This window comes from Hyalella azteca, unplaced genomic scaffold, assembly GCF_000764305.2.
Source record: "Hyalella azteca isolate HAZT.00-mixed unplaced genomic scaffold, Hazt_2.0.2 contig3122, whole genome shotgun sequence".
NCBI classification, from domain to species: domain Eukaryota; kingdom Metazoa; phylum Arthropoda; class Malacostraca; order Amphipoda; family Hyalellidae; genus Hyalella; species Hyalella azteca.
The window spans coordinates 277869-301949 of NW_025933375.1; the positions used below are offsets into that span (position 1 = coordinate 277869).

The 24081-nt window shown below is 40.3% G+C and overlaps 1 protein-coding gene across 1 annotated transcript; it reads right to left on the reverse strand.

The window, feature by feature from the left end:
* Positions 1–1969: 1969 nt before the first annotated feature.
* Positions 1970–3633, reverse strand: LOC125179607 (polysialoglycoprotein-like). Its single transcript, XM_047885794.1, has 2 exons — positions 3485–3633; positions 1970–3381 (listed from the first exon to the last, which is right to left on the reverse strand). Exon 2 carries the CDS (start codon positions 3220–3222, stop codon positions 1990–1992), a length of 1233 nt encoding a protein of 410 aa, XP_047741750.1. The 5' UTR covers positions 3223–3381; positions 3485–3633; the 3' UTR covers positions 1970–1989.
* Between the last annotated feature and the right edge of the window lie 20448 nt (positions 3634–24081).

The window sequence follows — 24081 nt, forward strand, 5'->3', positions numbered from 1 at the left end:
TAGTGTGATGCAGATTTCCATCATCCACTAAGGGATAGGCAGGCATTATACAACGGGAGAGCAGTAATCGTACCTTCCTCCATGGCACCCCACAGGGAGTGGTGTATGTGATTTTAGAGAGGAATTCCAGATTTTAGGAGTGTTAACGTTTAAGAACACAATTACTGGCTACTGCCTGGCAGCACTCGTACCTACTAAAAATGTGGCTCGCTCCGAAATCTTCCCGAGTGAGCCATAAAAAATTAATGTAAAGGTAATGAGCCATAACCCTTACGGTCATGCCCTCTTATGGTTTTTGGCTCATAACTTCAAGGGCAGGAAGAAATGTGGAATTTCATTCTCTATAAACACTAGCTCCCTTTCAAAGCTCTTTACGATGGTACGTTTGTTTTTCATTTTTTTTTTCATTTTTTCTCGAGTCAGCACCACTTGTCAAAAAGTTGACCCTTACCGAAAAGGTCCGTGACCCGTAAAAATTTGGCTCGGTCGGCTCACTTCAGTTTTCTGTTAAAGGTAGTGGCCCATGCAGGTTTGTCACATTGAAGGGTTAAGTATGAATTGGCTCTCTTGGCTTACATGCCCCATGTATTACCCTTTCAAATGACAATGACCATAGTGGGGTCGTTGAAAGGGTAATAACATAAAATATTTTTTAATCACATTCTAACATGAAAATAAGTTGAATACTGATTGCTGGCGATCATTAAAGATTGAATAAAGGTTTATATCTTGCCCATTCGATGTAAAGAAGATACTTTTACTTTTCATCACATAACGAGATTTTTTCAGAATTTCTTGCCCTGAGACAGCATGTCAACGTCATTGCTATAACATTAGACTATTTTCAAGCTGATCTGAAATGTATTTTCAAGGATCTGAATTAGTCTCACACGAACACGATTGAGACTGTTATTTGATGCTGATGAAGGGAGACTGCCTGAAAATTTCTTGGCATTGTCCGAATACTATTTTGATGCTCCTCCATGGCCATTCAGGTGCCGAGCTGTGTACCATTCTACGAAAAGTTGAATCCTAAATAGAAAAAATAGTGGTATCCAGCTCGTTTTTGTATCAAAATAACCGCGATGATGAGCACTACAACATATTACGCTTGCGAGTTATTTTAAATAAAAAATATGAAAAGTCGTGAAAATCGTCGCAGCTAGTTCCTTTTGGTGTCAAAATGTTTGTAATGATGAGCACAAAAACATATTAAAATATCATCATAATCGGATAATTATTCGCAATGTTACGACTTCTTTTCATCAGAAAAGAAAATACGACTTCTTTTCATCAGAAAATGCAACTACTCCCCAAACCTGGTATGTTGTAGTCCTCATCAGCGCAGTCATTTTGATACCAAAATCAGCTAGCTACTACGATTCTTACTGTTTCAGCTCATATTTGACGTTAAGTCGAGCGTCTACGAAAGTCATAAACGACTATAGCCCATCTTTTGCTGCCAAATTCAGACACTCGGAAAATATTTACAACTGTTTGATATATTTTCACTCTGAAGGTATATGTAAACAATTTTAAGGCAAAAACGTTTATTTAAATCACTTCCATTTACATTCTGAAAATTTGACAATTGAGATAACTGAAAAGTATGAATTGGCAATTAATTCATAATTATAACTTTAATCTAAATCACTTCCATTTCAATTCTAGACATTAGACAATTGAGATTACAGTTGAAAAGTATGAATTGGCAATTAATTCATAATCATAACGCTTATCTAAATCATATCCATTACATTCTGAAAATTTGACTATTGAGATGACAACTGGAAAGTATAAATTGGCAATTAATTCATAATCATAACTTTAATCTAAATCACTTCCATTTCAATTCCAGACATTAGACAATTGAGATTACAACTGAAAAGTATGAATTGGCAAGTAATTCATAATGATAAAGTAACAAAAGCAATTGGAAATTGCAAAAATGAACAGAAATTGACTGAAATGAACAAATGGAAACAAAATTTAGTATTTTAACGTTACAACTTTAACCTTTACAGAGTAATTAAGTACTTTGGCAGTTAATTTTAAATCATAATTATGAAAAGTAGCTGCTTGAAAAGGTTCATCATTGCGCTGTATGAGAAGTGCGTGCCTTCCAACAGCTTCTTTGAACTCCTTGATATATTTTCTGAGGCACTTCTTTGCAGCTTTTAACAGTATATTTGAACATGGTTTCACGTGATCAGGTGCAGCTCCTTCAGCTGCTTGCGAGGAGGATGCAACAACCGGTATTTCAGCAAACTCTTCATGCTCAACTCCCGATGAAGTGTCGTCTTGAGCTGGCTGCTGAAGTGCTGCAGCAGCATCATCATCTGCTGACGATGCTGCAATTGATACTTCAGCTGCAGCATTAGTTGAATTGTTATCGTCTTGAGCCGCCATCGACTCAGCAGCTGCAGAAGTGCTGCTGTCATCTCCTGACGATGGGGCAATTGATACGTCAGCTTCGCGTTGAGGCAGCATCGAATGTGCAGCAGTAGAAGCGCTGCTGTCATCTCCTGACGATGGGGCAATTGATACTTCAGCTTCGCCTTGAGGCACCACCATCGACTGTACAGCAGAAATGCTGCTGTTATCTCCTGACGATGGGGCAATTGATACGTCAGCTACGTGTTGAGGCACCATCGACTGTGCAGAAGAAGTGCTGCTGTCATCTGACGATGGGGCAATTGATACGTCAGCTACGTCTTGAGGCACCACCGTCGACTGTGCAGCAAAAGTGCTGCTGTCATCTCCTGACGATGGGGCAATTGATACTTCAGCCTCGCGTTGAGGCATCATCGACTGTGCAGCAGAAATGTTGCTGTTATCTCCTGACGATGGGGCAATTGATACGTCACCTGCGTGTTGAGGCACCACCATCGATTGTTCAGTAGTGACGTCATTGCTCCTACAACTTTCGTCAGATGACACGTGAAGTCTGGTTGAATTTTGATGGCTAATTTCACTTCCTTTCGGGGTGCTAGCTCGCACATTTCTCTCAAGTTGTACAACGTCTTTACCTTTACCTTTACCAGATTCCGGTATATTGAAAATGGTAAGTAAACTGTCATCTAATGCCGTATCGAAATAATCAAACATTTTGCAGCTTTCTGCCTCCTTGTCTGCCACCACTGCATTCCTTATTCTGCGAACGTCGGCGTGGGTCTTATCTTCGTCACTAAGTTCAGGAAGAGTTGGAGAAATGGCCTTCATATTTGTTGCTCAACCTGGGCTTCAGATGAGCTTGGAGGGTGCCAGTTCTTCATGTGGCGGTTGAGGTGGTCGCCACGTTGATAACATGCGCGACATTCAGGGCAGAGGTATGGCCTTTCATCAGAATGGACCGTATTCAGATGCCTTTTTAAGTTCCGCCTGCACATGGAGAAAATACTTGTAAGTGTAAACAGTAAATAATTTGTAACTGCACAAAATAAAACATAATTTCCAACATTCAAAAGTTTAACTGTATGCTTACTTATACTTCAAGCGTTTTCCGCAATTTTCGCAGACAAATCGTCCATCTTCTTCAGATGGATGTCCATCTTCTTCAAATTGTCCATCTTCTTCAAATTGTCCATCTTCGTCTGTAGGGTCAGGATTACGGGTGCACGAAAAACAGCTTCCCATTTTATCTGTTGAGAGACATGTTGGAGGTTAAAACTTTAAAATCAGTTAGGTGAATTTGATTAGATTAAAAACAAATACACATTATTGATGCTCAGCAAAAATAATTCTACTTATAAAAAAATTAGTGCATCATCGGTCATCACAAAATTGTGCATAGCATGTCATGTATAGAATTGTGCACCAGGCATCATAGAATGAAAAGTAATTGACCTAAACTATGATTTATTTCTCCAAAAGATACGTTGGTTGTCACTGAAACATTTCTTCCTGTTTCAGGTATGTTTGCACGATCTTTTTTACTATAGTAAATTCACTTAACCCAATTAAAATGATGTGAAATTACGAGCTGTCCTGTAAGCTTACAGATACAAAAAAATGCTATGAGGCTGCTGATATGAAGCTTGCAGTGGACAAGGTTGTTGTAAATGCTCAATGGCATCTTCATGGATATGGTAATTTCGCGTCAATATTACGATAATTGCACAGCAATAATACGGTAATTAATGTATATGAGAAAATGAAAATATTAATGTATTAATGAGAAAATGCGCTAAAAAGAGATCTAGATAAAAAAAAACATCGCTGGGAGTCATGAGCTGCACGTGTAGTGTACAAATCGTCAAACAAACGTTCAAACTTCGACTTCGGACTGCTGCCCCCTTATCGCCCCCCGATCGCCCTTTTCTTCTTTACCGCCCCCAAAATCTTTCCACCGCCCCTAGGGGGGCGATATTGCCCACTTTGGGAACCACTGGGCTAAGCAATGGTCATTCCATTGGTATTTTAAAACCCCCCTGGAATTCCAACATGTAGGGAATAATGTTTAACTGCTACTTCTAGGGCAAAATTTGAGCTTATTCATGATCTGCGCGCATGCCGTTGTTGCCAAGAGTTTACAACTTTGTGGTTCAAGAATGGCTTCCCAAGGCTTGAGAAATAGGCTTACGGCTTGAAAATTTGTTAGTTCGTGGCTCAAAAAATTCAGTCGCGGCTCACAGAGTAGACGTTTTCCTTCCCTGTATTCCAACACTTTAAGGACGTAGCAAGAAATAAATGGATATAAATAGATCACCGTATGTGCAACTCTAGTTCTGATTGGTTTACGTCACTCTTAAAACACCACACTACACGCCAGCAACAATGAAATGTCACAAACTGTTTCCATATTGATTTAAAAGCCTTTAGAATTCAAATCTAAAAAATCACTGAATTCTGGCCTGTGTGTGACTAAATGCGGCATATTGTGAAACTAATTCTGACAGCGCTTCAAAATTGTAATTTGTAATTCCAACACCCTTGTGTTGGAATTCAGACACCCTGTGTGAGCTGTGTCAGAATGCGACACACTATCAGACACAGCTTGGAATGAGCTGTGTGTGTCTAATTCCGAGCTGTGTTGGAATTAGTTTTTATGTGTCCAAAACCATCTCTTAAATTAATCATCTAGCTATTAATTTATTTACCACTTAAAATCAGCAAATACAAGTATACTTGAAGGATTCCTAATATAGCTATATTCATAGACTTATTTAAAAGTGTCAAACCATAATATTCCCTCTACACAAACAGTCAATCACTATTAACTATTTAGTAAAGCAAGGTCAATCATCAACTTTTGTAGGGTAAACACGGTATATTCCATCACATTAAGGACGCATCGAGAAATGGAAAAACTATAAAAAAATAACTGTATGCGTTACTCAAGTTCTGTTTGCTTTACGTGACTCTCAAAACACCGCACTACGAGTCGGCAACAATGAAACATCACAAAATGTTGCCATATTTATTTAAAAGCCTTTAGAATGCAAACCTACCAAATCCCTATATTCCGACACTGTGTGTGACTATAGCTTTTGCCCAACGGAGCCTCGTGGCGAAGCTCATCTATCATTGATTCTTCACTAGTAAACACAAGATCTAGAATATTTGGGGTCTGTTTACCCCTAAAATGGGTTGACTTGGTGATGTTCTGGATTAAAAATGAGTCTCGCATAGACTCCAAGAACACGGATGCTGGGTGATTCCCATCTCTTGGAGAAGATTCATCTGCCCAGTCTATTTCTGGATGGTTGAAGTCACCAACGACCAACGTATGCGACCTGCTGAATGACATGCTCGGTAAAAGGCTGTTTAGTACTTTATTGTTATCAAAGGAGCTGATAGGTGATCTGTAAATTACCCCTATGAGAAGGCTATCTTTGCCTTTTAGAGTAAGTTCGCACCACACTGATTGATGCTCTGCAGATAACTCAACTTGCTGGGCCCCAAATGAGGTTCTAACCCACAGAGCTACACCTCTACTGCACTGCTCTTCATTTAAGTTATGAATACAATCAAAACCTGGCAGCTGAAATTCAACAGGTACAATTTTCCCCCCGTGATTTTTAGGGATTGTTTCTGTAATACAAATAATGTCTATACACTCGTTTGCGATCACAGCTAACAGTTCACTTTTCTTGTTCAAAACTGAATCCGAGTTCGTGTAAAAACATACCTCACAAATACATTGTTCACAACATCCGCATGGTTAATTACACGTACGTTTCCCTATTCGCAGTCCCTTAGCTTATATCGGTACCAATATATCCCGCTATAAGCTCTCTGCCAGCTAACGAATTTCGAATAAATTCAGTTCTTCTAGGAGATTTTTACCCGTCAAAGACTAATGGTTTGTTCGAACAAACTGCAAGCCACGAAGCCAGTCGCGGCTCTCAGTACTGACTGTAAATACAAGGGGGCGAGCATTGGCATATCGCGGGTTGCGATAACAGTTACTGAATAGAGGCTGTAAAAATCGCACTCGAGGGTTGATTTTACGACTCATGGGGCGCAATGTTCGCCAAGGCAAATTTTAATTAATTCGATTAGATTTGAATGCACTTGTATATTTGCTCAGTAGCCGCATGAGCGCCAGCATAACGATGAAAATCGTTAGGATTTAATACAGGATACGGCCATATTTCTTCGATGATTGTCATGAATGAGCAAATAACGGCTAGAAACTAGCGAACAGATAAAGATACAAGAGATGAAGTTCTCGTATTGCGTGCATTACTTGCCATTACTTGCATCGTACAGTGTTTACGGCGGTGCATTAGAGTCACAGTTATGGCGTCGGAATGTTACCCAAAGTTAAATAATGAACGGACGAAATTTCAATCATAACTATAATTTCGCACACGCAATAAATTGTTGATAATATTTCCACTTGAAGTATCATGGTTACGGCCTGTACATATAACCTTCCCGCCCGATTTTGTTCTGAAAAATTTTCGCAACTTGTTCCAAAATGCCGAGCGACGAAATTGAACAGGGCCAAGCAGCGGTCGTAGAAGCAACAGAGGAAATGAAGCGCATTGTGAAAAGTCGACGGAAATTTGAAGAAGTGAGACGTTTGCGCTATAGCTTGATGGGCCCATACGAACTGCTAGACCCACTTCGAATGTCAGGGAGTGAGATCAACGACGTGCAGGTCGATACTCTCCTTGACTCGAGTAGCCCCGTGTCCTGTATGTCCCTCAAGACTGTGGAACTTTGTGGAATACGCCATCTGATCCGCTTCAGGAAGCCTACAAAGCGCATTGGCAGCGAGGGTGGCGAACTAAAAGAAATTGGCTACATTCCATTAGTACCAGCAAGAGTAGAAGAAATGAACTTCGTGTTTGAGTGCTTCATCGTTGATGGCATTACGTACCCACTTATTTTGGGCACCAATTTCATTTATTAGACTTGCCACAACATCAACCTTTATACAGTCCACGAAAGTCTGGACAAGAAATTTGATTTATTCAAGGACGATGCGGGAAGCTTACAAAACAAACCGTGCAGATTTAGCATACGTTACAAAAATCGGCGTCAAAAGTAAAAGCTAGAGGCAAAAAGTTGAAAAGAAAAATTCGTCAGCGACACGAAAGCATGCATCAAGAACTTGTAGAGTTCCGCGAACGCAATGTAGTGCACAGCATCGACTTGGAAGCGTAAAACAGAATAGAAGAGATTCGCGCAAGCTCTCTGCCAGCTAACGAATTTAGCATTAAGCTCATCGTCTTTGGCAGTGAAGTGCCCGCCCTCATTTCGACCGGATGTGAAAATACAGTAATAACTTCGGCGTTGATGAGAAAATTACTATTAACGGCACTCATGGATTAATCTGAAAAATTTCGGGACGTCATACACGCAGAAGCTGGTAACGAAAGAGTCCTCGGGACAATAGTTCTTCTTCCTGCAATGTTCGAGCATCTGCCGTTATTATTTCCAGCTGCAGTGACAGAAGCGGAGGAAGAGCTTCTATAACTAGGAATTGACGGAGCCATAGGAACGAATTAGGGTCATCACCTCAAAGAGACAAACTCACAAAGTGACTAGGAGGGAACATTTATAAATAAGTCTAAGGCAAACATTGTCCCAATGATGTTCATCTACACTGCAGGTGTCCTCATTTGGCGAGAGGATCAGCTAATGATTCTGTAGGATATCATTCACTTCCTAGAGGTCCACGTTTATTCATCAGATTAAACCTGCAAGTCCAAATAAAACTAGTAAAACCAGCAAAAGCTGAGCGCCACGCTCAGCCCAGGCTAAAGGCAAATTATCAAAATTAAGAATAAGTTCTAGTGATGAAAGATGAAAACTGTGATATATTCATCCCGATGTAGATTTTGTTCTCTAATCGCCAGCGAGAGTATGCACTTTCTGTTGTCCGAAATCATCTCCTAGCGTTGCTCCGAGAAACGGGCGCCGCTTCCTAAGTTTCTCCCTTCAGGCGAAGTAAAGCCCGGCACGTGTACATGATTGTCGCCAGTCTTTCAAGTCCTGCAAAGTTCGTAAGCTACGAAGACTGAAATCACTCGGAAATGTAAAGTTCTTCACTGCACCGGAACGCAAGCTATCCAGGATTCGCACAATTAGTCAGGACAGTGCCTCACAGCACGGCAGTGATGATCCAACTTCAATTCCCTCGTTTATGTTCACTTCATCCTTAATATTGGACGTATTAACAATATTCCCTTAATATTCATCACTAGCTAGGCTGAAGCGAGAACTGACAGCTCAGTAATCAATATGCGCGACTCTTGTAAATATGTCCACGTGCAACGTAGTAACTGATAGTTATACTAGAACACTGCAAGGCTATAATGTAACGGTTGAGAGGAGCTTCTGCGTTTTTCAGGTAACTTGACTGAAGGGTTACTGCTCTGAATGGCCTTCTCCACGTTGCAGGAGTCGTAAAGTAAAGCTGGATGCAGGCAACGAAAAACTGAGCTACCGTCCTCACGTTCTGACGGGAGCGGCCATTCCAGTGAAGTTACGGGTTTTTTTAGGTTCTTAAAAGGATTAAGCGTACACTATTGTTTGACTCGCTTTGTACGATGAAGACCTACGCATTTACCTCACAATTATACCGTACTTTCCTACTTGACAACCTAAAAGCAAAGCCATCCCGAATTTTACAATTTACACGCTGATGCAAGATCTAATAGCTAGAAAGACGGACATGTATTTACACGCGTATGGCTGAGAAGTGACTAAGGCTCCTCGACAGTTGACCAGTGTTGCTTTATTATGCCGCAGTTAGCGCCCGAGCCCAGTGTTGCCAGCTTTTTTCTTGGTGGGAATACTAGATTGCCTAGCTCAAAATACCAGAAATTCTATTGTTCAAAAACAGACTAATACCTCCCAATTTAATGAAATTATTCGTCAGAAACGGTTAGAAAAAGAAAAATATATATCTTATGTAATGTGCATTTATCTGGCATGACGATAATTAGCCAAATTTAACACATTATATTTTTTCCCTCCGTTTGGAACATTTTGACACTTTTCTTTTCCTGTGTTTGATTACATTGACACTTTTGGGAAACCTCTAGTCGCACCGCTCTGAAGGTAATCTATATAATCCACGCCTATGCTGGAGGAAGTTCAAACTTCAGAGGTGGAACTTAAAGGCAGTAAATTTGCAGTTAGTCAGAAATTACCAGAAAAATGTCAGATTTAGGCAAATATACCAGATCTGAAATATTCATAGCAGACACATGAAAATACCAGATTTGTGAAATCTGGTATAGAAATATACCATCTGGCAACGCTGGCCGGCCCGAGCCCCACAGCAAGCAGTGGAAGCCGTGGCTCGGCTCGCCTTTATTTTTCCCTCCTCGGTTCGTTTGTCGCCATATTTGGGGGGTTTTGAGGTTAGCCGAGTTGGACTCGCTAGTCGGACTCAATGGTGTATGGGGCCCTGGCACTCAACAATCAACATTCTCCAATATTCTACAGCGCTCAATATAATCTCACATTATCCGTGTACGAAAAATTCTACCCCATTCACCCGTACCAAGCACTTCTACCTATTGCGGGTACCAAACATTTCACACATACGGCAGAGCAAAACATTCTCCAACCTCAACCAGAATTGAGCCTTCTCTCAAATTCGCCAGCACCAAACAATCGCATTACCGTTAAGAATTCTTCCGCAATAACCACTTAAGTCAGTCCTCAACGTTCTCCCAAAATATTTGCAAACAACAGCCTAGTGTACCTACAGGGCTCAATTCTAACCATTTCAACACGGCACAGATTTAATATGGTAGCTAATTCCTGTGTTCGCAGGTACGAAGTACATAAATTATAATTACTTGTTCGCGGTAATGCAATTCAGAGCGAGACGAGACCTGCGAGCATTTACATCCAGTGTAATTTGCAAACGAGTCGTTATATCACGACACGTCACTTGTGTGTACCGTCTATCGAACTGTTTTGCAAGAGTCTAAAATTCTGCCTACAGTGGTTTTAAAGAAGCGTAGTTCAATTGCTACCGTCAAAATTCCAGTTGGAATTTGTGACCGTCATAACATTGCAATGGCAAATTCGTTTTACCGGCTGCAATCGGCAAAGGTTCATAACGTTCAATGGCAAATTCGAAATTTATCCTCTAATAAGTTGAAATTATTCTAAAATAACCCAATTCATAACATTTCGATTCCATTCCTGTACCAAACCCGATGATGCAACGAAAAAAACACATAATCACGGAAAACGAGCAACTTGGTTTCTTGTATCCTTGTACGACTACGATTTGTATCCTTGTTTGTACGTGTATCTCTTGAACCTGATTGTGACTGATGAAGACTAATCCCAACTATGCAGTCACACTGTTGACTGGACTTGCATTTCCACAAATGAGCCCAGCTTTCTCGATAAATTAGAAATTAGATCTGAATTATGTGGACACGAGCAGCTAAAATAACACGCTCATGCTAACATTTACCTCAAGTTACAAATTTTCATTACTGTCAGCGCCAAAATCTTTGAAGCTCAACTGAGTGTGCTAGAATACCGGCATCAGGGCGCCCGGCGCCATGCCGACTATTCGCTCAGTGCCGATGTCAGTGTCGTTTTTTAACTTTAAAAATCTATCATTTTTAAATCAAATACTTCACAAGTTCACTTTTCCCACCAAGATTACACGATTGGAATGAGAAACGTTCGCTGTTCGACATCTGATCATCACTAGTACTACGCATGAAAGCGCCCGGCAATACAAACGTGTATCGCCGTGTGCGTGTCTACTCACTCCCTCCAGCTGCAGCACGGTAAATCGGAATAATATTTAAACTTTTAGTGAGTCTAGCAACAAATTTTGCCCTGCGAACATGATAAAGTAACTATGAGGAACTAGAACCGTAAACATTGACCAGGTTTTGTAATCAATGTTTTTCGAATCAATGACTAAACTAAATTCGTGGATCTTCGCTGGTTCGCAGGTTTCTGAGGAATTAAGTCGATCGGCAGATTTAAAGAGGAAGTGTTTGTAAACACTTAAAATCAATGGCAATTTTTCATATTATTTTAATATAAATACTCAAATAAGTACTCTCAGTCGATTAATTTTCCATCGCAGATTTAACCTATCGCGGCCGAGGTTTGGAACATAACACCCACGATAGGTGCAGGATTATTGCATATCCTATAAACTTGTCTTATTATTCCTAAATAGAGAGTTCTGTCCCTTACTTCAAATAAAATTCTAACTGATTCACGTTACCGGACGCTGATCCCTTGAAGTTGAACAACTACCTTGCTACCCTTATCTGGCATCATAGTTCAAAGCCGTAATGTAACAACTAACAAGCAGCTGTATCGTGGCGATAGTCCAGCTGCATCGCGGCGATAGTCCGCAGCGTCACCGTTGCTGTCACTCGTAAACTTTGCTTTCTCGGCTGCTGAAATCTCGTCTTGCCGCTTCAAATGATGTCTGGCCGTTGAGTTAGTAACGGCCATACTTCGGAATGGTTGTTCTCTTGCTTACATTTATATAGGGTGTTTCTTTGGTGGGAGTCATGCCGCTGCTGCTGGCGGCCTTACCCTCGGACGATACTTACGCCGCGTCTGTAACTTGAATGGCTTCACTGTGACCACACATACAAAGATGGCCGAATCACGAACTCCACGCAGATCTAACTTCTAGATAGTGATAGTCATACAATGAAGTACTTTTATAAATCAATTTTATTCTCGTGGCCTTCGTTTCTCGAAGCCGCCAAACCACTGCGATAGCCGACAACCAAGCGCGCAGAACTGCAGATGGTTCACGCGGGGCAAGTATTAAAAAAAGATCCGCGACACTTTTGGTTGCTTATATACACATCGGCTGCGTATTGTACAGCCCCTAGCCTTGCTAAGACACCCACAGTCCTCGCCCTCAGCAACAGTAGTGAAATTCTTCTCGATTTGCCCGCGTGTGCGTCGCTCTTCACCGATTCCAACAATTCCCTCGCACGATATCGTAACATTCCAAGGCTCTACGACGTCTTGCCATTGAGCAATATTACGTAGTACATGTCAAATTCGTGATTCAAGTAATATAGCAATGTATCGTCAAACGACGCATTATATAACGTAAATGCTCCTTGGTATATACTTCCATGTTCAATCTTATGGAAATTGTTTCTAACTTGAGGCATTGCACCTAAGATAATTTAACGACGTTTACTCTTGAAGTTAACGTAGGGTTGCAGGCTTACATGCCTATTAATATCGACTGTAGAAACAAGCCGACAGGCATTCTATCGCTATTTTATATCACTATCACTAAGCATAGAATCTATTTTCATTGTTTTCATTGTAATTTCTCTTTCGCCAGAACTCCTAGTGGTTAAAGTCTTATTAAATTCTATAAAACTATTATTCCATGCTGCTATATTACAGGATAAATTTTATCGAGTCAAGCTGCTGGATGCGCCACCACGGCTCTAGCTGAGAGGCACTTTGCAGGGTCCAGATATTACAATTAATTTCTATGGCGTTAAAAAGAACAAACTCATCAAGCTGCTGAATGCGCGCGCCATCATGGCTCAGAGAGACACTTCGCGGTGTCCAGATACTACAATTAATTTCTATTACGTTAAAAAAGAACAAACTTATTAAGCTGCTGGAGGCGCACGACTCTGAGCGGCACTTCGCAGGGTCCAGATATTACAATTAATTTCTATTGCCTTAAAAAGAACAAAATTATTAATTAAGCTGTTGGAAGCGTTCGGCTCNGGCTATTGAACACTATTGAACACTATTGAACACTATTGCATTAATTAGTAGGGGAAGGTTTCCATTCACAGTACAGTTGTAATTAGTTATAGAAAGCAGTGATGGAAGTCTACCGAGTGTAAAAAATATTACATATTTGACCGTGATACAATTTGTTCTTTTGAGAAGACAATTTCTGAAGCATAAATCAACAGCTATTGAAAACGGTCATTGATTTGGGAAAACAGCTCCCCTACCTCGTTTGTATTTAATTAAGCTTCTAGGAAACATTCAACAAGTTTTCGGATTGAGCGAGAGTCGATGCTTGAAATTACTTTGATCTGTGCCTGACTGCATGCATGTGCATTTTCCAAATATATATTGTATACATGCGGGATATTCAACTTCGTTAGTATAGATAGGATAGGAGTGAGGAGCAAAAGTTCGAGATTCGAAGCTCCTTGTCTCAAGGATGCCGATGCGTCGCCGGATGCGGCTTAAAGGAGGCAGTGCGTCGATGTCTGATTCGGACGGAGACGCCGGCTCTTCTGCTTTGCCTGTTTCTGCGTCTCGACAGTGTCGAGAACTCTTCGTATAGGGAGCGCAGCCGTGCACCACCAATTTTGTGCACCAATAAGCCCTGAATCGAACGCCTTGGATCTCTCCGGACCTCCTCCAATCAGCCGTGAACCACTCTGCTTTGTCTTCCTCCGCCCTCGCATAGAACCTGCCGTGCACCACCAGGCCGCGGATCGAATCTGAATTCCGGGCATCGCTAAATTACGTAATTTTACGCTCACCGCATCTGATTTTAGGTTTCAGATAGCATAGTTCTGTTCCAAAATTTATCGTCCTTCGACAAGTGGCCGTTCGACCGTGGGCTGGTTTGACCCACGGCCTAGATACGGACGGCTTGAAGTGTTGAAGGCTACGTTCCGGAAGGCAGGAATCATGATGGTCCATTACATCCAGGGCAGTGGTGGTCTTCGGCAGGCGACCCTTCATATAAGTAACCAAGGCATTCACAAGCTGACCCAAATAGCCAATCATTGCCAGTTGCTGACGTGTCACTGCCAACTCAATTGTCATACATAAGAAATTAATTAAAATCTTAAGAGTTGAGGAAATTATAAATTACCCTATTCTAAATGTTTACCTAGTTTCTCTGATATTTCTGAGTGACAAAAGCTGATACTAAATTGGCCTTGCCGGGACTTTAGAACTACTAGGTTAGGAGTTTCCCTAACAACAGGCATGACAGATTTTTGTAAGGTTCAGGACTTCGAGAAGTCTTGCGTTGAAAAAGATTTTGGAGTTTGTGTCGACAAGGAACTAAAATTTACTAGGCACACTGAAACGCAAGTTAATGAATCCAATAAACTGCTTGTGCTGATCAGACGCTCCTACGAGTAACTAGATGTAGAAATGATGAATCTGTTGTTTGCCTCTGTCGTGCTCCCGAACGTAGAGTTTGGAAGCGTTGTATGGTCACCGAGACTTGAAAGGTGCACAATTTTACATTGTGGCCAGTTATGATTAAATTTTCATTTATCAATCAGTCAAGATTTCTTGTGGCCAATTCTGCTCCCGTCTTCTTTAAATTGCCGTCTTGAGAAGAATACTGCAAGGCCTGCTCGGTTCCTTATTGTCTTCCGACAGCCAGACTATCTACTGACCTGGGGTCATACTTTCAAAAAAATGAGAGATCGTAAGTTCATCAGCCAATCATTGACAGCCTTTCAAGCAAAATCCGCTAATCATAGACAAGAAAATAGGGCATAAAAGTACTTACGTTAACTTAGCGACTTTTGAAAGTATGGCCCCTGGGCCCTGGCCCAGAGCACACCTTACGCTACCGCTGTACTCCACCTGCCACACGCGCTTACCTGAGACGGTCGACGGTCACGGAGCATTACATGTGGAGACGGTCCCGGAGTTCGATCCTGCGAACTATTCGAGGAACGGGATTTGACACACACGTGTGCGGACTCAACGGGGCAGGGAAAATCGAGGTTGGTTTTCTCCAGTTTATTTCATATACTTGAGTGACGTAAGCTGAGTGACGTAAGCTGGAAATAAGATTTAATATTAGTTAATAGGTCGAGGTAGACATACATGAAACTTAAACTAAGCAGGGGGTAGACTCACATTGTTTAGACTTTAGATATTGTTTAGTACTGAACGTTATAGGATAGATGAACGTTCTTATTTGACTTCTCGATAACAAAATTACAACTGACATGACAGGAATTGTTTATGTCGGCATGAAGACGAATTCATACTAGAAAATACATATCAACTATGATATAGTCAAGAGCCTATGAGCTGGTGTTCGTGATCATGGCCGCCATTACATCGGCGCGGCACGACTCGCAGTGACAACTTTAATATGCACTCAATAACATGAATTTAGAATCACAATTCTGGAATCATACACAGTGAAGGCAATAGAGGAATACATGGATACAATAGGCTTAATAAGCTATAACATCATAAAATAAGGTAACACCGGGAGGGCTCGTGGAGCAACACATTACTCTCTCGAGCTCTAGACGCGCACTGGTACGGCGCTGACGATGCCACGCTAGCTGAGAACGCGGGAACCGCTTGACTCTCGAGTCTTGAGGGCTCGCTGCGTTCACATGGTTATAATTTCGTTGATCCTTGCGATATTTTCCACGCACTTGTGGGGTGAACGCAGGGATGAGTGAAGATTTGAAGAAAGAAAAGATGAGGATAAGAAAACTTAGTGCGTTTAATCTGACGAGTGACGAACGACGTCACAGGATTGGTTGGCCACTTGATTCCAGGCCTTCAGCAGCCAATACTATTTTGGTGACTCTAAGGAACCTGATTCAGTATTCTCTTTTTTTTACACGTATTGGCCTCGCCATCCTGTAGTGTAATGAATATAATTGCTCAAATAATAATCTATGCTTTATGTTCCGTTAAATCGATTCAGTTCTGTTTCTGTAACTTACAGGGAACCTGTGAGGGGGCGATGAGATCGGTCGACGGAACAGCCTCTCAGAAGATATTGTTGGCGCTCCGAGTATGAACGCGTTCAAGAACAGACTAGACATAGCTATGCATATGTATATGCTCCTGCAATACGATATGCAAAAATGGTAATGGTGTCGTGGTGACACTGGAAAGATCTTCAGACGTCAGGCCTTTGTATCGGCTACCGTAGCTGCCACGCGTCACGCATGCATTTTAAATATTGTTTTGAAATGATGGAACTGGGTTCCGAAAATTTTTCAATTAAAATATGATGAATTTGCTTGTTTTTTTTTTTTTTGCTTCTTGGTTTTTAGATTCTTGGTGTACTAGTCATATAAGCTGACTAATGATATAGGACATATTGTATCTATAGAGTTGATTTGAAGTAACAGATCACAACTCTCTAACAATAAAAATACGACGACGAGCCACGAATTTCGCTCAAAACACAGGCCGTCTATGACGTTTTTTTGCGGATGAGAGTAACGAGTACTGGCCACTGGGCAGTGCAGATGCAGCATGAGTGAGAAGAAGAAGGTGAACTCAGCCAGTAAGTGAGATAGGTAGGCCTAATGCTGGTTTGTGGTATCCATGATACTTTGCTGGTATACTCATAGGACTGAATAAGGACTCGAAAATGAACTTGAGGAAGAGTATAAAAAAGTCTCTGCTTTGCCAGTTGCCACAATGCGGGCGGCGTCACATGAGAGGAGTCTGAGGAGAGAGGCTAGCCTACTTTACTGGCTAGCACTAGCCTAGGGTAAACGCGGTATATTCCGACATCGTAGGTAATTCCGTCACCTCTCCAGCTTTTCCTTTATATTAAGCTTTGTTTTAGTTCCATGCATGGTGCCAATCCATAGGTTTATTTAGGTTATTCAAAAGAACCTGTTCTTATGTCATTTTGAACCGATATATAACACTTCTTTATGGACCGATCGTAAAACACACCTTCACCGGCAAAAGCTTTCACACTTCTGAAGAAGGTGAGCTGACACTCAGCCTGACAGCTACACTGGCCGTGGGGTGTGGGTGGACCTAATTTGAATTTGAATGCATGCAGCATTTTCTTGTGTGTGACGTCAGTACACGTCACGGCAGCCATATGTAAACAAACCACAGCTGACGCCTGACAGCACGACAGCTATGAAGATGGGAAGTTCAGTTTTGCATTGAAATCGATGGTTATTTGTGAATAATATTTTCGATTGTGATATTATAACATTTCTGATTGTGAAGTAATTTTGATTGTGATATTGACACTTGACAGAAGTGTCAACATTTGAACATCGAAGTTCTAACATCATGAATTATGAGGACTGACCAGAGCTAGAATCTTGGACTTGGCTGAGGCTTGGCCAATCTTACCGATGGCATTGTCATTTTTTACGTCATTGATATAAATCTGGAAGCAACGTAAGTAAGTAAGGAATTCCTAACCCCCCCGCTGAGCCGGACCGGGCGATGCTCTTGCAAACCCATAAGTACTCACAATAATCCCCTGCCACCATGGTTCCATGCCTTCATTAATGGTTAAAATGGTGACGTCATACATTTGCGTGTCGAACAGTCGAAATACTGCAAAAACACTAGGTCTTGGCCATCTAGTGGGAAAATATTGAGATCCAAAGAGAGACAATGCATGCCACATGGTGAGATCATCAAAAAATGTGTCAAATTTGACAGTTGACATGGCTCTACCAAATAGTGAATAACTGTTTTTATAGGAAGAATATTATGGTTTGAGACTTTTAAATACGTCTGTGAATATATTAGGAATCCTTTAAGTATACTTGTATTCGCTGATTTCAAGTCGTAAATAAATTAATAGATCATTAAGTTGAGATGTTGGATTTAGACACATGAAAACTAATTCCGACACAACTTGAATTGGACACACACAGATCGTTCAAAGCTTTGTATAAAAATTGAAATTTGCTTTATTAAAAGCCTAATAGCTGTTGATTAAAACGTAATTAAGTAGTGTTCAATATTCGTTAGTGTTCTAATTCAAAGCCGTGTTGTATCCCAATACAGCTCACACAGCAAACGGAATTTGTTCTAATTCAAAGCCGTGTTGTATCCCAATACAGCTCACACAGCCCATGGTCAGGAAGATGTGCCAGGTGCGCGGGAATTTATATTGTCATTTTAACGACCTGCGCGGTGCGCCGTACTATGCCGGTAAAAAAAATGCGCCGTGTGCCGACAGCGCCGTACTTTTAGAAAGCTAAAATAGTTTGAATATGGACGCGCGCCGCACGGCAATGCAATTTACGTAATCACACTGTACCGTACACACAAACGTGTATCCGCACTGCATAGTGGCTAGTCTGGAAAAGTCCTATTTTTGTCTGAAATATCGCGGCTGTAATATCATATAATTTCAGTAGGTATGAAATCTCGCGGCTCGAATGTCATAAATTTTTGTTTGATTAAAAAATCGCGGTTTGCACTTCGCAAACATGTCATTTCATAAAATTTTCAACTTCCGCAATCCGCATTGCTTTACCGTTTCCGCCAAAAATATCTTGCAGAAAAAACATAAACATCGTAATGTAAACAAATAAACAAAACGTTTGTTGAAGATCGCGCATAGTTGCGGTCATGTCAAAGCGTTCAGACTGTATATTAACATGTGCTGAACTTACAGTAGAGACAAATTTTATTGTTGCCGTTTGACTGTTTAAGGGTAAAATTAGAGATTTGGGATAACACGTGCATAAACTTTGTAAATAAATTCGCATTCGCACCTCGTAAATGGCTTTTCATGGCCGATTGTACAGCAAGTGTCAACTGAACAAGTAATAAAGCAGTCTGACTGCTCTAATGTGACCGAAACTACGCAATCAAAAAAACGTTGTTTACATTTTTTGCGGGAACTCATCGCAACTGATATCCGGACAAGCTTCGCTGCATCGTAATCCATCCAACGTACCAGAAACCTTACTTTTTTCTAAATAGTTGGCTGAAGACTGAGAAATATATTAAATGCAAGAATTTCAATCTAAATGTGTCGGCAAGATCTTCTGAAGGCGAAAATTTTGCCGATAATGCGTCGCCGTAGGTCTTTAAATCTTCGTTCACTCTCTGCACAGTGGATACGACTCACCACGTGTCGAATATTGCCACACAAAGTGACGGAATATAGGGATTTGGTAGGTTTCCATTCTAAAGGCTTTTTAATAAATATGGCAACATTTTGTGACGTTTCATCGTTGCTGACGCGTAGTGACTGCAGAAGCTCTCAGGCCCCACGGTCATCCTTGCGGTTGTCTTGTGGCTTTAGGTCCACCCAGCGTGGACATCCGGAAAAGAAGAAGAAGATGATGCGTAGTGAAGTGTTTTGAGAGTCATGTGAAGGCAACAGAACTTACGTAACGCATACGTTTCTTTTATAGTTTTTCATTTCTCGATGCGTCCTTAATGTGTCGGAATATACCGCATTTACCCTACTGCTTATTTATTGCTTAACAGCCTTAACTGCTATTTCAACATTGTGTAATTCTCCAACAGTCCAACTGCATGTGGATCTCATCATCCCCATAACGCCATTCTCAATTATCTTCCCTAGTCATTAAATTATTTGTAACTGAAGTCTGAACAATTTTTGCTCTGAATAGTGAATACTATGTTCTAAAATGAGAAAAATAATATCAGTCGACAGTCATCACTCATCAACTAGCTATATCATCTATTGACTATTGCAGATGTTTCACTTCACTTCAGATCCAAAATGATTTTGTCTCTCATTGTGAGTTTTTAAACTATCAAATGGGGTAAAAAGGAACTGGCACTGGCAGTTAAATCAGGAGTCAGGACAGTCCTCTGTCTCTGTCATGGCGTAAACATGTTATAGCAGTGAAACTAATGGGAATATTGCACAACTTAAAATAGTGGCATAAACTTCAACATTTTTCCTATCTACATAGCATAGAGGAAGTTAAGATACCTACTATACATTTACTAGCTATAAAAAATCCTTGTAAAAACTGTTAAAAATTGATATTTGAAATTGAAAAAGTACTTCTGAAGTTCTGAATTCTGATAAGGTCTTTAGTAGTTAGTAGGCTACCTAAAAAAATATTTGCCATTTTGAAAAATTTTGCTATTTTGCTTGAAAAAAGTTGGACGGGTGTCCACTTTAAAACTTCAATGACGGAATTTTTCATACCTCAATCCGAAACAAAATGCAGCCATTTCCGCACATGGCCAAAGGGGCAGGGGGTAATACGGGACACCCCTATAAATGCATTTACAGTAGAACCTTGGTTAGCAAAGGCTCCAGTCCACAAAAAAATGAATAAACAACAATGAATTTTGATTGCATTTACTTCATTCAGTGAGAAAATTCACTTGATGATAAATTTATGCATCAATGGTCATCACAAATTATGCATAGAATATCATAGATAAAATTGTGCACTGGCAATGTAGAATGGAAAGTGATATGATTTATTTCTCCAAAAAATATGATGGCTGTCAGTGTCACTAAAATATTCCGTTGTGTTTCAGGTATGTTTTTTTACAATCTGTTTTTGTTTATATATATATATATATATATATTGTTTACACACGTGCGATCGATGACCAGAGAATTCGTTGATTTATATTATTAGTGGGTGGAACTTTTCTTCAGATGACGGTAGATTAAAAAGCAAGTTTCAGAAAGTAATTCTTATTTATTAACGACGTTTCGAATGCAACAAACATTCATTTTCAAGTTAGAAGAAGCATTAAGCATTGACATTTTGGTGGAAATAAGTACATAAAATAAGTAAATAGGATACAACAGTAAAATTTTTGACCAAAAATTACTCGGAAAATTATTTCAGAGTTCAGACAATTCCGGTAGTCAGAAAATAGATAACTGGAGTCCAATCTGTAGAGATAACGGGTTCAGCCATCGCCGGTCGGTTGTTGTCTGGCCACTGCTTGATCACGATGCTGGTGAGTACCTTCAGCGCAATGCGAGTGACGGTCTGGTTGTGAGCTTGTCTCGCGTGGTTCACCTGCCCTCCAGTTTGAAGGTAGACAAGCCCAGTCCTGTTAGCTTACAGATACTACCAAAGCAAATAAATGCTATATGCAGAGCTGGGCAGCGCTACTTTCAGTACTTTGAAATGTAGGAGCTGCTACCACTACTGCTACATGCTCTAAATGTAGCAGGCACTACCGCTACCACTATAATTGCTTAAATGTAGCGCCACTACCGCTACTGCTGCTGAAAATGTAGCATGCTACTGCCCACCTCTGGTAACAACTAACATGTTGACACTAGTAACAGGCTGAGGTTGACAACATTACACCGAAATCTTTTGTACAGTTATATTCTATAATTTATATTATGTATGTATCATGCTGGTTTTTAAATAATATTTAATACTATTAAGTAAAATCTAAAGGCTTTCTCTATAAATGTAGCGGTAGCACTATAGCGGCAAAACCTTGTATCACTACTTAAATATGTAGTGGGAGCTACTGCTACCACTTCAACTGCTTGAATGTAGCACCGCTACTGCTACTGAAAATGTAGCAGCCACTAGTAGCGGCTGCTACATGTAGCGCGCTACTGCCCACCTTTGGCTATATGGCTGCTGATACCATAAAATGGGGTAACTTAGACCACTTTTTTTCTTATAAATGATGCCATTTTTTACTAGCTAAATTAGACTTGAATTGAAACGTGCAAAATACAGGTCTATACTCTAGCTTCACTCACCATAAATTGCTGGCTCCTGCCTCTCATAGTCTTTATGTAATTTAAAAAAAAATGATGGTCTTTGTTACCCCAGCTCTTGGGGTATCTTAGACCAGGTGGTAAAATCAATTTTATTTTTTGGTAAAATAACTTCAGGTTCTGGTACATTGTAGTAGAACTCTTCTAGTTACATATGTAAATGACAAACTTGAGGAAAGTGTCATAGTTTGCAAATGGGTGTGCTGCCCCATAATGGGGGAAATGTGACTACCTAATGGCAGCCCTGACAGGGTGAATATTGACTGGCTTGGAAATTAAGTTAAAATTACCATATATAAGACTCTGTAGAGTCTGAAACATAAAGAAAAAACAGAAATAGGCTGTCAAACATAAAATATTTTATATATGGTAATTTTATATTAACTTCCAAGCCGGTCTATGTTACCCCGTCAGGGCTGACATTAGGTGGTCTAAGTTCCCCCATTTGGGGGCGGCGCCCCCCATTTGCAAGCTAAGACAACTTTCCTAAAATTTGTCATTTGCATTTGTAACTAGAAGAGTTCTACTACAATGCATCAAAACCTGGAGTTATTTTACCAAAAAATAAAAAAAATTGGAGGGGGTACTCAGACAGGCTTTAAATAAGAGCTTTTTTTCGTGGGTCACATTTTTAATTTTTTAACCTATTAGATAAGCAAACTTTTTAAATCTTTCTATTGTGTTATGTAGCCTCAGTATTAGGCCTTTAATGCCCATTGACAAAATTTTTCTATGTCAAATAGTTTTTGAGTTGTGGGGGTTTTTGTAAAAAAAATGAAAAGTGGTCTAAGTTACCCCGCCGGTCTAAGTTACCCCATTTTACGGTATTAATCATTCGAAAGTTGCCTAAGCTCACACAGAAACAGAATGGCACTGTAAAAAGCAAGATAAACAGTGATACGGATTCCGAGTACTGGGCTAGCAATTGATAGTTACTTTTCTAGCTTTTCGTCTCACTTTAGCACCAACTAACTTCCTTTTTTTACAATTATGTTAAAGCAAGACTCAGATCAGTAGCTCGTTATGGCATGAAGTTCAGATCCTCAGCTTCAAATACTTTAGAGCTGGAACACCAACATCTAAAATCATTGTGATTTGGTTATAGAAACATTTCTTCACGTGTCTGACCTATTACTAGTGAAAATACATTCAGTAATCTTCAACAACTTCAGCAATTCACATCAATTTTTACTGACTACAGAACTGATCACCAAGCACCCAGGCATTTGCTACAGTTTTTGCCAATAACTTGAACAGTTGTCGGAACCACTTCATGCTTTGCTTAGAGCAGTTTTGTAAGACATCTTTTATATGAATTATAAACTTCCCATTTAGCAGCATTTTACCCCAGAATGATTTGTAATTTGATTATTGCAGTCACAATCCAATTTCATTTGCACAGAAAATGTTTTTTTCAAGCGTTAGTACCCGTGTGAAGCAAATTTTTTATTGTAGTTGAATAATAAATACCGTGTACCTCATATGGCGCACGTTGCGTAGAAATATGAAAGTTTCCATCCCAGGCGACATGCACCAATAGAGGCTCACGGTTTTTATGTCAGAAGCTTGTAGAGCTCGCTCAGACAAGAGCAGCACACTAGCCCTGATCTCGCTGCCTTGTCTGTAACTCAAGTTATTCAAGTTTGAATGAGTCGCACCACTGGAATACAGGCTATTTTGCGAGTCGCAGTCAAAGTGTTAAATATGTAGTGGGCACTACTGCTACCACTACAACTGCTTGAATGTAGCACCGCTACCGCTACTGCTACATGTAGCGTGCTACTGCCCACCTCCTGGCTATATGGCTGCTGATATGGAGCTTGCAGTGGACAAGTTCATTGTCAATGCTCAATGTCATGTCCATGGAAAACAGGGAAAACAAGGTTTGTTTCCCTTAAAGGGAAAACAAGTAAAAATCACATAAAATGTCATTTATTCTACATCATCTACAAAGGAAGAGGAGGACTTTAGAGTACTGCTAATAATAGATGAGTTCACTCTGCATGCTTCAAACATTTTAAAATTAAATTTTATTTCAAGTGTCCCAGATTACCCCATTTGCAGGGGTAAATTGGGATGCTTTTCTTATGTGTTTGGCACCTTACTGATAGTATATGGAAATTTTTGGAGATGCCATACAAGAGCCCTTGCTGCAAAGAAATGATTCCAAATTCATACATTTA

Coding starts and splice junctions, on each gene's coding strand:
- LOC125179607 (XM_047885794.1), bottom strand. CDS start 3,222: ATGAAGGCCATTTCTCCAACTCTTCCTGAACTTAGTGACGAAGATAAG.